Source organism: Priapulus caudatus, unplaced genomic scaffold, assembly GCF_000485595.1.
Source record: "Priapulus caudatus unplaced genomic scaffold, Priapulus_caudatus-5.0.1 Scaffold94, whole genome shotgun sequence".
Lineage (NCBI taxonomy): Eukaryota > Metazoa > Priapulida > Priapulimorpha > Priapulimorphida > Priapulidae > Priapulus > Priapulus caudatus.
Window position 1 is genome coordinate 65,040 of NW_014577155.1, and position 16,179 is coordinate 81,218.

Sequence of the window (16,179 nt, forward strand, 5' to 3'; positions counted from 1 at the left end):
ATATAAATATGTATATATATATATATAACATGTGATCAATGATAGTTAGATTTCCCCTACAACGCATGTCAACCCCACGCAATCATCGTCATCATCATCGTCATCATCATCATCATCATCATCATCATCACCATCATCATCATGGGCACGATGGAAGCAGCATGATACGGAGGGAGCGTTACTAAGGCAACGGTGGGTACAACCAATGCACGTATGACATGCACTGACCAGTGTACGCTCGGTGTAAGGTGTGCCACGATAACCTTATAACCTCGTGTTTTGCCTCGACTGATCAATAACATCACCTCCGTTATAGAGAGGTGATGCATTTGCTCAGCAGAGTCACAAGAAACAAGTAAACAAACAACAACAACAACACCTACGGAGGACGACGACGACGATGACGACCACGGCAATAGAAACGTGTCACGACGATGAACTTTTCACGATCGAAAAAAAACCGCAGCGCTTATAAAAATGTACTCGCCGAGATTTACGCACGGGCGTGTGCTCTCTCCTCTACTCCAGCACACCCCCTCTCGGTATTCTGATCCTCCCTTTCCATCTCACTCTCTCTCCCTCTCTCCCCTCTATTTATCGCTTCCTCTCTCTCCCGGTCCCCCTCTCTCTTTCGTGAGACTCCTCCATGCCCTCTATTCAAGCTAAAAAGCTTCAGTCTTCGTCCCACCGCTCTCCGGGCCTCTCCCCCTCCTTTGCCTCGCTCCTCCTCCTGGAAGCTAGCCTAGATGTTGGTGTCGGCGGAGTTGCCTGGTACGTTGGGGTAGATCGTCGGCTGGTCGCCGGGGTGCGTCTTAATCTGCTGGTCGCCGGCCTCGTCGCCCTTGCGCAGGGGCCTCATCTCCTCCTCGTTCCTCGCCCTCTCGTCGCGGCCGTAGGCCACGGAGCTGTAGCGACGTCCAAAGTCCGGGTGCTCGGCGTCCATCTTGGCCAACTCGTGCCTGCAAATACACGCGCCCACGACACATGAAGTAGTGCAATTATATCGTATTCCATAGCTATATTCACACACGCACGCACGCACGCACGCACGCACGCACGCACGCACGCACGCACGCACGCACGCACGCACGCACACACACACACACACACACACATATATGTATATGTATATATATATATATATATATATATATATATATATATACAATATATATATTTATGTTCGTTCACTTGTTCGTTCATTCATGACCGTGCGTTCGTCCATGCTTTCGTTTGTCCGTGCGTCCGTTTGTTCGTGCGTTAGTTCGTCTGTGCTTTCGTTTGTACGTGCGTTCGTTTGTGTGTTCGCTCGTTTGTGTGTGCGTTAGTTCGTCTGTGCGTTCGTTTGTTCGTGCGTTAGTTTGTCCATGCGTTCGTTTGTGTGTGCGTTAGTTCGTCTGTGCGTTCGTTTGTCTATACGTTCGTTTGTCCATGCGTTCGTTTGTTCGTGTGTTAGTTTGTCCATGCGTTCGTTTGTGTGTGCGTTAGTTCGTCTGTGCGTTCGTTTGTCTGTGCGTTCGTTTGTCCATGCGTTCGTTTGTCCATACGTTCGTTTGTCCATGCGTTAGTTTGTCCATGCGTTCGTTTGTCAATGCGTTCGTTTGTGTGTGCGTTCGTTTGTCCGTGCGTTCGTTTGTCCGTGCGTTCGTTTGTCCGTGCGTTTGTTTGTGTGTGCGTTCGTTTGTGTGTGCGTTAGTTCGTCTGTTCTTTCGTTTGTCCGTGCGTTCGTTTGTCCATACGTTCGTTTGTGTGTGCGTTACTTCGTCTGTTCTTTCGTTTGTCCGTACGTTCGTTTGTCCGTGCGTTCGTTTGTCCATACGTTCGTTTGTCCATACGTTCGTTTGTCCATACGTTCGTTTGTCCATACGTTCGTTTGTCCGAGCGTTCGTTTGTCCGTGTGTTCGTTTGTCCGTGTGTTCGTCGCGTGTTTATGAGCTCGTGATGAGCTGTATGACATACCTGCAAAGGTGAGCGACAATCGCTGTACCATACGAGTCACCCAGTACGTTGATCGATGTTCGAATTCTATCCCTGCAGTCACAAAATACGACATTATTATCACTCTCTCTCACTTACTTTCTCTTTCTCTCTCTCTCTCTCTCTCTCTCAGTCTCTCTCTCTCTCAGTCACTCTCTCTCTCTCTCTCTCTCTCTCTCTCTCTCTTTACTATCTCTCGCTTCACTATCTCTCTCTTTCTCTCTCTCTCTCTCTTACTCTCACACACTCTGTCTCTCTCTCACTCACTCTCTCCCTCTCTTCACTATCTCTCGCTCTCTCTCTCTCTCTCTCTCTCTCTCTCTTTCTCCTCGATCTCTCTTGCTCTCCCCACTCTCTCTCCCAACCTCTTTCTATTTACTACTTTTCATCCTCTCTCTCCTCCTCGTCCTCATCTTCCTCCTCCTTCTTCTCCTCCTCCTACGCTATCGCTGTACTTACAGGAGCCAGTCGACGGCTACGATAAGACTGATGTCTTTCGTGGGCAGGCCGACGGCGGTGAGTACCAGCAGCATGGTGACCAGGCCCGCACTCGGCACGCTGGCGGCTCCAATAGATGCAGCCGTCGCCGTGAGACTGCGAGAACGACGGATTAATGGTGGATTAACGACGAATTAACGATGGAGTAACAACAGATTAATGATGGATTACCGATGGATTAACAATGGATTACTAGCTAGATACTGATATCAACTCTTAGTTAGATACAACTAACTCGTGTGAACCTGTAGTGCAGGTATGAATGGCTGTGTCTTACTTGTATGTGTGCGTTTTTGCTTGTGTACGTACGTGTGTACGTATGGGTGTGCGTGACTGTGCATGTACGTACATGTATGCATGGGTGTATGCACGTGTGTGTGTCTACATGCGTGTGTAGGTGCGTGCACTGGCGCCCACAGGTCTTAAGAAAGTAGAAACACAGAAGGATAAAATCCTCAGTGATAATAAAAAGCAGGCGCGCTGCATCCTAGGGGGGGTCTGTGGGCATGCCCCCCTGAACATTTGTGAATGATAGACGTCTGGAGATGCAATCTGGTGAGTCTTGCGAGAGATTTAGGAAAAAAATGTAGAAACAAAATTTTTTAACCCAAAATTTACTGGAAGCACTGTGCTTCCAGTGCTTCTATCTGCGGGCGCCACTGGGTGCGTGCATGCATAAATGCGTGTCTTCGTCCGTGTGTGCGTGCGATCATGGGTAGGTGTAAGCGTGACTGCATGCGTGCGTGCATGGGTGCTTGCGTGCGTGCATGTTTGCATGCGTTTGTGTGTCCATGTCTGCATGTATGTGTGCGTGTCTGCGTGCGTGCGTGTGTACAAGCGTCTGTGCAGAGGCGGATCCAGGGCTGAAGCTAGACAGTATTTTTCCAGATTTTAAGGGCACATCCCCCAAAAAGGGCACACCACACCACAGTGGGCGCCATCAGGCGCAGAAGCACATGGCGGGGGGTCTGGTGGCCTCCCCCAGGAAATTTCGAAATTTCAAGGGTACCTGGGCGCAAAAATGAGTACCATTTGAGCACACATTTAGTCAAGCATCAATAGCTAAAAACCATATGGAATTTTATTTCTGCTTCATTTTGCTTGCGCTTTGCATACCAGCAATTAATGCAGAATGATTCAAGCACTTCCCTTCTTTTTCAGATATCAAAGTTAGTTTTGTTACCATTTAAAATTTTGATTTCCTTCAATTCCTGTCAATGAATCAGAAGAAAAGAAATAAAGAATATAGCCAAATTCCATCAAATTGTTTTCTGTATTTTTTAGCGCAAAATTTCGAAGGGCACTTTGAAATCTAGACCGTATTTCCCAATACGGCAATACCCAATAGATCTATCTAGACCGTATTTCCCAATACGGCAAATACGGTCTGAATCCGCCTCTGCTGTGTGCGTGTCTGCGTGCGTGCGTGTGTACAAGCGTCTGTGTGCGTGTCTGCGTGCGTGCGTGTATACAAGCGTCTGTGTGCGTGTCTGCGTGTGAGAGAGAGAGAGAGAGAGAGAGAGAGAGAGAGAGAGAGAGAGCTACGACCTTAACACACACGCACGCACGCATGCACGCACGCACGCACGCACGCACGCACACACCTGCATCCACCGCTGCTACACGCAGCGACGAAAGGTTCGCAGAATCTCGAGAACGCGGGCTAAGCCGCTACAGGCTGAAGCGACTGCCGTGACCCGACCCGCGCGCGACGTCCGACGCACAACTCCTAAACGATAGCAGTCTAAAGCTTAGCCAGAGCCTCTCAATCGGACGGAAGCAGCAGCAGCACCGAATTTTTTAAATGGCACTTTCAAACCGGTTCCGGGTCCGCACACACATGCCTACAGCGCGGAACTACTGCGGGGTCTCGGGCGCGATTCTGATTTCGTTAAATCGGGTGATTTATATCTCGCACGGCGTCTTTTGTTATTCTCACACCCGCACCCGCGACGATCCGTACAAACGTAGTGTGTTCCTGCGCTTTTTCTCACCGCGGCGGGGGCCACCACCTGTGAGAGTCGCTAGTTTGCATGACAATGCCTATCGTGGCAGTGGACGGCCGTGATCGTATATGCGCACGGGGGGGGGGGTGCTAAGAAGCAGAATAAACTCGCCGATTTATAACGCCGTGAAAAAAATGACGTCTAACGTCAAGTCGTGAAGTCCCCCTCCCTCACATATACCCACGCATTCACGCATTCACGCACTCACATATTCACGCACCCACGCATGCACGCACTCACATTTTCACGCATTCACGCACTCACATATTCACGCACCCACGCATGCACGCACTCACATTTTCACGCATTCACGCACTCACATATTCACGCACCCACGCATTCACGCACTCACATATTCACGTATTCACGCACTCACGCACTCACGGGTTCACACCGTGGGTACATGAACGAACATCACCAGGACCACTTGAATACGTCAACAGATCTGCTGATCTGCGGTCCCCCCATCCCCCCAGTAGAAGGCGTTGTCAGAGACAGCGCCTAGTTCTGTGATAATGATTATATAATACCTTCATTATTATAACACGTGGGAAAAGTTATCCGAATTATGCGCAAAATTACGACTGAAATGCTGCTGATGCTGAGATTCTGACAACGACCATACGTATTAGAAACATCGTAGATCTACGATAATCATTATAGTACCACTGTAGAACTCACGGGAGAAGATGCGACTAAGAATGAAATGATTACGAGTAAATTGTTTCGGACAACACCCCATGCTCCCAGGATCTAGTCAACACTCCACGCCGAACACACGTGAGCAGCCTTGATAGGAGGACGCGAATCTATGAACTGACGTCACAGACCGGAAATGACGTTGCAAGAATCAACACTAGTTGAATTAATTACTGCAATAATACCCAGGTACGGAGTACCCCCTTTCAATATGACAAAGACTAGCTGCTACGCACGCGAATTCCCTGATAACAATGTTTTGACGTCGGAAACGTTTTTTTCTCGTAAAACCCACCGTTTAAAATCAACACAAGAGCATCAGGTGGAATCGCAGACGGATCGTTTGATCCTAAAATAGAACAGCTAATCATGACGCGCGCATTGATACAGCTGCTGATGATTACGCCATTCGGCCCCGCCCAACTACTTTTTCTTCCGCGGCAAAGATATAGCGCCAGTACTCTCCGACTCTCCCTTGTTCCCCCCGTGGGCTTGAGTCGGGTTTATTTATACAATATATTTGCTGCGCGCTCGCTGATGCTTACCATCTCCCCGTTGAACAAAAAGCGACTCCCCGATGAGTCCTTCCGTTAGTACGAGCAGGTGCTATCCATTAACGAAAACTTTTACAAGGCCCGTGTGACATACTTAAGTTGTCTGCCGCCGCTGCTGCCACCGGTGGTAGTGGTAGAGCTGCTGCTGCTGCGACTGATGATGATGAGGAGGAGGAGCAGGAGGAATGAGAAGGAGGAGGAGGAGGAGGAGGAGGAGGAGGAGGAGGAGGAGGAGAAGCAGGAGGGGGGAGAAGGAAGAGGAGGAACAGGAAGGAGGAGAAGGAAGAGGAGAAGCAGGAGGGAGGAGAAAGAAGAGGAGGAACAGGAGGGAGGAGAAGGAAGAGGAGAAACAGGAAGGCAGAGCCGATGTTTTATGCATTTTATTATCAAGTTACCCGTTCGTTTGAAACTATTATCCGTACATGGCCCTGTTTAGAGCTTCCACGGGCGGAAAATGTGCAGACACGTTGGCGGCTGGTGACAAGTAATTAAAATATATAGCTGGAAAACTAAAAAAAGAGATGACACTCGATAAACCGGATACCTAAACGTCAAATGTGTTTTGAGTTGCGTGTGAGGTGCGTGCGACTGTGCGTGCGTGCGTGCATGCGTGCGTCGATGTATGTGTATGTGCGGCAGCATGTGTGTGTCTGTGTGCATGGAATTCAACTATACTACCTGCTTAGCAATCAGTGACACGATTAAAATCTTTATTCCCATCTCCCTGGTCTCGACGTTTGGGCTAGAATTTACATTTTTTAAACCATGACTCGTACAAACAAAATCCGCACCATTACGCAAAAGGACAGCGTTCGCGTGCTACGGAAACAAAAATCTCCTCCATGATAAAACGCAACTCTCGCGGCGCATGCTCTCAGTTAAGGGCCGAACACACTAGGCGATTTTATCGGGCGACTCACTCGGGCGACCCAATCGCCGGTCGATTTAGTCGCCCGATTTAGTCGCCCGATTTAGTCGCCCGATTTAGTCGCCCGATTCAATCGCATCGATCAAAACGTTTTGATATTATCGGGCGATTATTTCAGTCGCGCGACTCAATCGCCTAGTGTGCCCGGGTCGGCGATTTAGTCGACCGATTGTACAATTCATCAGCCAATCAGAGTTGTTCAATTATACTGGTTAGGCGGCGTTACTATGTGGATGTTTACGTGGTGGCGGTAGTGCGCGGAAGGTGGCGGTAGGAACTCGCCGTAAAAAATCGCGTGACGTATCCACTCGACTCGCGCGATAAAATCGGTCGATAAAGTCGCCCGGTTAGATCGCATTAAAATCGCCTAGTGTGTCCGGCCCTATAGTACTCGCTTTGGCAGCGGTAACGCTATTGGTAGTGGTGAACGACGATCACCTATCACGGCCGCACTCACTCGGCTACGCGACACCTGGCTTTGATGAGCCGCCTCCGCCGGTTGCGCGCGTTGATGCGTTGTCATTGAAAGACAATGCGGTGGATGGATGCATGTCTCTCGATAAAAGTTTCCAGCTACTACGTACTACTACGCGACTCGCTAGTAAACGCCTGTCAATTGTAGTGGAAGAAGAGAGACAGATAGATACAGATAGATAGATAGAGAGAGAAAGGAGAGGGGAGGGATGTCAGTCAGTCAGTCAGTCAGTCAGTCAATAAGTCAGCCAGTCAATCAGTCAGTCAGTCATTCAGTCAGTCAGTCATTCAGTCAGTCAGTCCGTTCGTCAGTCAGTCAGTGAGTCAGAGTGTGTCAGTCAGTCAATTAATCAATCAGTTATACGATCAATCAATCAATCAATCAACTAATAAATTTGTTAATCAATCAATCTCGTGTTGATCCACACTGCCACATTTGCGAATTTAAAGAGAAATAATAAAAAATGTGTCACACGCGGTACCACGTGGAAATTGTGGTTCAGGAACTCTTTAATGCAAACTGATTCAACGGACGCAGTTTCAGGTAAGCTCTAGCTATCTCAGCAGCTAGGTGCTACGGGCCCCTCTACAACTCTACCTGGATGCAGTGCCGACAGCCGTGACCCAGGCCTGCAGCATTCCCTTGAAGAACGTCCATGGATTGCGCCGGCATATGATGAAGTAGATACCAGGCAGGACGAATATCGCGTGTATGCCCAGCCCCAATATAACCGTCACCTGAAAGTGACATATAATATACCCTAATATGACCTTAATATAACCGTCACCACGACACAAGCAGAAGTGGTCGTTAATATAACCATGAATACATACATAATATTTAGTATACATGGTATATACGGTATTATCATATTTTTATACATACTCTACATTAGTGTACATTACCATACAAAGTATACATTAGTAATGTACATAATATCAGGACGATATTTATTCACTCCTGATAATACATACATATGACATAATACATATCATCATACATCATACATATGACATATGATCATGATATTACTAAATAATGTAGTGCAGGTGATAAACAGAATACAGTTCATGTACATGACAAAAATATCCGCAGCAGCGCTACAGCTGACAGTATAGTAATGTTTCATTATTGTACATGTACATCTTGTAATGTTACACGTAGTAACGATTAATTGTAGCAAATGCGTAAGCAACACTTCGCATGTCAACTCACCATGTACATTCCCAGCTGTCTGCCAGTCGTTGCCAAATCGTCAATCTCCAAGATCTTACCAATGATCAGGAACATGATACCAAGAGGTGAATACCTGAATATGTGAAGAGTTAAACAGAGAGCATAAATCAACCGCTAGAGAGAAGCTGGATAGATTAAACTAATGGAACAAATCAATAGTAGATTCGAATAAATAAATAAATAAATAAATATATATATATATATGATTACATACCACCCCACCACCATCCCACCCTGCTGCCACCCTACAGCTGGACTGCTATGACTACGACCACCTACCACATGACAAGGATGACCACTTTCATGACGACCTCATTCAGTACGCTGAAGAATTCCACCATCAGGCGTCCGTCCTTCCCCATGGAGCTGATCATGATGCCAAACGCAGTGCAGAATACAATCAGTCCTGTAACACGGAGGGAGAAACACGAGGGTTTGTACAACTGTTTATCAGCACAGTGCAGAATACAATCAGTCCTGTCCCCGAGTTACGGAACACACTTGCGTGCCAGGCAGCTGCACGCACACATTGACATTAACAACGTCGAACTAACAGGTGGACACACGACATCGACGTGCGTGCGTGCGTGCGTGCGTGCGTGCGTGCGTGCGTGCGTGCGGGCTCGCGTGCGTGCGTGAACTCTCTGTTATTATATCGTTAACTCGATCGAATACGGCATGCGCGCTGCGACACAGCGTGAGCCTCCCCCCTTACATATATCCAGGTAGATCCTCTCCTCACACACACAGACCTTATAGGTAGCCACCGTCACAGGTGCAGCCGCCGCAGAAGCTGCAGTAATTACGCACAGCTGCGCCACAGTGACCACAAAACAGCATGAGGGGATTGACCCACGCCCCCCCTCCTCCCTCCGCTTTCCTCACATGTGCCCACGGGCTCTGCGCGGTAATTTGTCATTTCTGCTCGATTACTCGCAATGAAAGCTAGAGGTAAGGTTGCCACTGACAGCGCAGCACCCAGTCTCTCCCTCTCCTCCTCCCCTCTCCTCCTCCTCCTCCTCCTCCTACTCCTCCTCTTCCTGGTGCTGCTCATGCTGCCGTGACTCCGATACGCAACAGATGTTGGCAGCTGTGGTGAGAGTGTGGCGAAGCACTCATCAACAACGATGCTTGTCGTCTGCAGCGCAAGCAGCAGCAGCAACAGCAGCAGCAGCAGTAGTAGTAACAACAACAGCAGCAGCAGCAGCAGTAGCAGCAGCAACAGCAGCAACAACAACAGCAACAACAACAACAGCAGCAGCAGCAGCAGTAGCAGTAGCAGCAGCAACAGCAGTAGCAGCAGCAGCAGCAGCAGCAGCAGCAACAGCGGCAGCAGCAGTAGCAGCAGCGCGGGGTAAACATGCGTGTTGTCTTAGCGAAAACATGACATTTAATATTATCAGGAGTGAATAATAGAGATTATATCGAGATTATATAGAGATTTCTATTATTCACTCCTGATACTATAATTATACGATAGCCGTGCGCGCGGGCTTTCTTTCTCCCTCCTCTCTCTCTTGAGCAGATAATTGGCAGTTACTGTAGTGAGAGCCCTGCGTGAAAAAGAACGACTGCACCAGAATATATATATATATATATATATATATATATATACCAGGAGATATACGTATATAATACGTTATGTACACACGATATACACGATGTACAAATATTATTATCAAATAACCTTCATTATATAGGTCCATCTAATGATGAGAGTTATTACATGCCACCCGGACCTTTAGTTAATCTGACGACAGAACAGCTAATATCATGACCTGCGTTTCCTTCCGTCCACGCGTCCGTTATAGCAATAGCGACAGCACATATAAACGGCTTCACACACACACACACACACACACACACACACACACACACACACACACACACACACACACACACAGTAGCCGCCTCTACCTCACACATACACACGTACTGCAATCGCGCTCGTAAACAAACACGGACCGCTCCTTGTTTTTCTTCCCGCGTGATCATGTCATTGATTATAGGGAGTAGAAAAAAATTGTGAAAACTGGACGCATCTGTGCGTCTCTCTCTCTCTCTCTCTCTCTCTCTCTCTCTCTCTCTCTCTCTCTCATCCTTCCGCTCTCTTTCCCTTCGCTTCTTTCTATCTCGTTCTCTTTCTTTCTTTCTTTTTCTTTCTCTATAAATACATATGGAGCGAGAGACAGAAATCTATTTTGTGCTTTTGGGTAGTACCAGTTTCGGCAGATAGATGGCAGCAGGTACACGAGTCAGCCAGCATCACTGACAGTGACAGAGAGCCCACACAGAGCCTAGCGTTTCACACCTATTCACTCATCGTCCGCGCATACGATACTCTGAGCTCTCTATTAACCACTGCTGTGACCAACACAATCGCGCATACATGCAAGTGTCCTTCGTTCATTCAGCGCCATAACCAAGTTCAACAACCCTCTCTCTTTCTCTCTCTCTCTCTCTCGCTCTCTCTCTCTCTCTCTCTCTCTCTCTCTCTCTCTCGCATTCGCTCGCTAGCTCTGGCTCGCTCTCTTTCTTTCTCTCGCGCTCTCTCTCTATGTAAAACAGCCGCACGAGTAGTTTTCCATAGAAATACTCCAGCGAGGTGTGGAAGCAAGAGCGATGTTGGATGGCATTCTTCATCGGTCTGTGTGGTTGCCCTGGTAGCTAATGACGCTGGCTAGCACGCACGTAGTGACAAACACATATACACACACGCACACGCACCCACTCGCACGCACACACGCACGCACGCACGCGCGCACGCGCACACGCACGCATGTACACACACGCGCGCTCGCACGCACACACACACGCACGCACGCACGCACGCACGCACGCACGCACGCACACACGCACACACACACACACACACACACAGCCGCCACGCATTGCATACACCCAATACAGAGTACGCATACGCTCCGAGGCTTAATTGTAACCGAAATGGCAGAAGTCAGTCAATCGTGTTTCCGTTCGTCCTCCTCGCGGTGATAGACTAAGAAGTCTCAGCTTCTCTCTCCCCTCACCGGGTGTCAGCTTTCTGCACGGGAATCAAGTCATGTTTAAGTACGCCGCGCGCTCTCTTCGATAAATGTCATGTTCGTCTCCAGCCGGTCTGCGATGAACATAGCCACCGACCAAACTCACGGCGAGTAGCGTAAACAGATTCCTATATGGATGGTGAATACCGCGATTTAGCCGAATAATGATGAGAGAGGGGCGCGGCGGCAGCTCCCAGTCAACAGTATGGGTGTGGGTGTGGGGGAGAGACGAGGGTTTCGGGGAATGGCAGACATGATTATTTACAAGCATTTTATGACTTTTACACTCAAAATCTACTACTATACTATTTCTACTTTTGTTTCCAATATCGGCATCCTAGTTGTCTCCCCTCAGATGCTACAGCCCTGATACTGACTAGCATATAGCGGTTTTTGATAGATATCGAGCGATATCTACCTATATAGAGTATATGTTATAGGATATCTACGGTATTGGTCGTACAGGCATGTCGGAGCCTGAGGTATTGGGGGTATCCCTGGCACACTTTCATCCCACAGAGACCGGCTGGTCCGTCGCTCAAAATATAGTCGGCATGCCATCGTTTGTTTTCGCGTTCGTGATTCCAAAATACGCGCCGGTGCGGGAGCTTCTGAGAAGCCCGCAGCAGCAGATATAGACGTCAGCAGCGGCGCCTAGCTATCAGTCCTGTAACATCGAGGGAGAGACACGAGGGTTTGTACAACTGTTTATCAGCACAGTGCAGAATACAATCAGTCCTGTAACACGGAGGGAGGGAGACATCACATCAAATCAATCATAATATGTGAGCTTTGGTAAATATAATTTTACATATTTTTATAATAGTCTAATAAATGTAGCCAAATAAGGCAGCATCTTCACAAGTTAAAACACGTATGATAGAATGATGACGACACTGCTGCTGCTGACGATGACAACGATGACAACGATGACAACGATGACAAATTTACAACAACTATGATGGTGCTATATTATGATGATATAATGCAGCACCGTTATGACATGAGATTTATTAATGTACGTGTGTGTACGTGTGCATGTGTGTGTGTGTGTGTGTGTGTGGGTGTGTGTGTGTGTGTACGTGTGTGTGGGTGTGTGTACGTGTGTATGTGCGTGCGTGCGTGCGTGCGTGCGTGTGTGCCTGCGTGCGTGCGTGCGTGTGTGTGTATGTGTGCGTGTGAGTGCGTGCGTGGACGTGTGCATGCGAGCGTGCGTGCATGCTTGCGAGCGTACACAAACACAAAACACACACACGAGCGTTTGGCAGACCAAAGGACCAAAGTTAGTTCACCTAAGATGTTGGTGCCGACCTTGAAGCCGATCACTCTCTCCAGCTTGTACGCGCGCTCAGTCGTATTCTCAAATATTCCGTCCAGGGTCGTGTTAGGTGGCTCCGCCGTAGCCTTGATGATCTTCGGATAAACCTTCTCGTAGCCGGTCTGAGCCTGCTGGAAGCACGCCTGCACGATGTTCTCAGGGAACATGTTCCTAGAGGAAGAAAGAACAATCTAAGTGCTGGTATACTCTCTATGTTAGTCTGTAGTCTCTATCTATCAATGTTTTGTCTATAATATTTATTTAGTCTGCTCCTGTTGGACACATGTTTGGTCTTAGGGAACATGTTCCTAGAGGAAGGAAGAACAAGCTAGACATGGGCGTTCTCTCTATGTTAGTCTATATCAGTGGTTTGCCTATTCTATTCAGCCGGTCTGCACCTGAATTAAATAATCTGAAATATTATTAATATTAGTTAATAATAATTTATTAATGAGTATAATTAATCATAATTGATCAGTAATAATAATTGATTAGAAATTATTGTTAATCATAATTGATAAGTAATACAGTGTAGCCCCGTTATAACGCGATGGTTGGGGTCCATAAAATGTCATCGCGAAAAAAGCGGGGTCGCGCTAAATCGGGGTTATATATACGTGGCTATGTAAGAGCAAAAAAGGGGGTCCAATGACTCATGGTGTTAAATCCGAATTCGCGTTAAATCGGGGCGCGTAAAATCGGGGTTCCACTGTAATCATTGATTATTAGTATTAATCAACTAGCTCACCTGATCAGATCGAGGAACGCGTCCAGCGTGGATACAGACTTGCTCTCGGTTCCCTCGCCCACGTTCTTCTTGATGTCCGGGTTTCCGGGATGGATCGAGATAACGAGGATGATGCCGATCATGGCTGCTATGAGCGTCGTCACGGCGTAGTAGGCGAGCGCGCGGGAACCCATCTTACCCGACGACTTCGCGTCCAGACCGGCCAGGCCTGCACACGTACACGCGTTATGTCACATCGTAGCAAGGTGGTGGTGGAAGGAGGGTGGGGGGGGAGGGCCTACTAAACATCATGTCATCAATGCCGTAGCTACGCGGTGGTGCGGCGGAAGATAGGTAAGGGTGGGGGGTGGTGGCATGCACCCAACGAGACCAATGTAAATACCATTAGGTGGTCAATGGCGATCTGCCCACGGTCAACCGCTCGGAATACAAACCGCATGTAGTTTTGCCTTCTCCCGGCAACATGGGCTAGCTACGCCGCTGTCTATTAAATTTTTTTTTTTTTAGATAAATATGCATCGATTGCATTATTGCCTATAGGTAACATCACTCACCTGAGATGAGAGATAATTACAGGTAGTATATAAATAACATACTACAGGTAACACGCTCGTACCTGAGATGAGTGAGGAGATGACGAGAGGTAGGATGAGCATCTTCAGCATGCGCATGAGTATCTCTCCGGGGAAGCTGATGAGCATGATCGTGTCGTCGGACGGCTCGGCGTAGCGGCAAACGAAGCCCAGCAGCACGCCGATGATCACACCGGCGATGGTGAGAAGCAGCAGCATGTTGGTCTTCAACCATGCCACGATGCCGCTCCGTGTGTCAGCCATCTACACGCGATAACACACAGCGTCACAACGTAGCAGTAAGACTAGTCGTAGCAGCAGTAGCAGCAGCAGCAGCAGCAGCAGCAGCAACAACGGCAGCAGCAGCAGCAGCAGCAGTAGCAGCAGCTGCAGCACCTACAGCAACAGCAACAGCAGCAGCAGTAGTAGTAGTAGTAGTAGAGTAAGGTAGTTACTATTCATAGTAGTAGTAGTATTAGTAGACAATACTTAGCTAGACTTTGATGCCGCTCCTTGCCCTAGATATCTACATTACATCTAAGACTACTAGTAGTAAATTAACTCTATACTATCAGTAGTAGAGTATATACAAATATGTAACCCTGCAGAGAGAGATCAGGACCTGCTCCTACAAGGTTACACATTTGTATGTAGTGGTCTAGTGTAACTATACTACCAGTAGTAGAGTAGATCAACATATGTAACCCTGCAGACACAGGGATATTTGTAACTAGTAGTTTAGAGTAACTACTACTAGTGCTAATAATACAGTAGGCAATCTTTAAGTCACTATCTTACACCTACAGATGACAGCGTCATAGTAATATTAAGCAACTACTAAGAGCCAGGGAGAGGTAGGCCTACAGTAATAGAGTAGAATGACTACAAGTGTTAGAGTAGAATAACCATTAGCAGCAGCAGTAGTAGTAGTAGTAGAGTAAGCAATCTCTCGCGGTAAGTATCGTTAGGTGAACTATCCTAAATCCTTGCTGGTATATCTATCCTGACTGTATATTTCATAGATTCCTTCCTCCACCAGGCGTTCGTTCAACACGGCCGTCTATCATAGCCTGCCTTGGCTACTACCCTTCGTCCTACATGCGCGCTAGTGCTAGTAGTAGTGGGAGCAATATAACGTTAGATCTGTCACACCCGGAGCGGGAAGTACAAATACGTCGCCGTTTACCTGGATGAACTCGTCATCCTCGTATTTGTCCTCCTCCACCACCACCTCCTTGTTTAGAAGCAGGAAAGCAAATAGCATAAACGATTTATATGATCGAGTGAGTGCTCGTGCGATACCACAATCACCACCACCACGTAGACAACACGTAGGTATGCATGCGGGACGGGGTGGGGTGGGGTGAGGTGGGGGGAGGGTGGGCGAGGGTGGGGTGGGGTGGGAGAGGGGGAGGGACCTAGAATGATCGATGTGTCTTACGGCGATCGTCCCTGTGCGTTTCTGCGTGCATTGTGGCCGAAACTCAAATATCGTAGTTTACTCGTTTACAGCGCGAGATATTTCCCCTTCTTCAAATGCGCGTTCCCTGCAACTCTACTGAACTCCATAGGTAATGAAATTCACTACAAGTAAAGAAGTGAGCATTTTGGGGAAAAAAGTTGAGTAAAGTTGAATAAGGTGAATAAATAGCTTGAGTAAAGACGGTACTACATAAGGGCAAAGGCAAATACTACAGATTACAACTAAGAAATACATATCTGAAGCCACGAACCATCTTCCGCGGAATACATACCTTCAATAAACGGTTCAACACCGAATAATAATTACATAATGAAGATTCTTTATATCAGGACGTGAGGTGAGAATAGAAGGGAAAGCGAAAATTCTATGCAAACCACTAACATGCGTGATACCACAATTATCTACTCGTGTTATGAATACGCAAATGCTACGCGTATAACTAATATAACTACATATAAATATATAAATTGGCATAGTGATACTAGTCCATAAAACATATATAATTAATACTCACGTATTAAATTCTGCTTTCTATGCATACTATTGATCTTACTCACGCTGACGCGCTCTCTCTCTCTCTCTCTCTCTCTCTCTCTCTCTCTCTCTCTCTCTCTCTCTCTCTCTCTCTCTCTCTCGCTCTC

The 16,179-nt window shown here is 47.6% G+C and overlaps 1 protein-coding gene across 1 annotated transcript; it reads right to left on the reverse strand.

Moving 5' to 3' along the window:
- Positions 1–8: 8 nt before the first annotated feature.
- LOC106804949 (excitatory amino acid transporter 2-like) lies at positions 9–14,319 on the reverse strand (the record flags this gene model as incomplete). Its single annotated transcript, XM_014806366.1, is given in 9 exon segments — positions 9–959; positions 1,960–2,031; positions 2,437–2,571; positions 7,735–7,874; positions 8,353–8,446; positions 8,653–8,779; positions 12,710–12,906; positions 13,484–13,691; positions 14,100–14,319. Coding segments are annotated over 9 exon segments (1,410 nt in total), but the record flags the coding sequence as incomplete, so codon positions are not given.
- Positions 14,320–16,179: the final 1,860 nt, after the last annotated feature.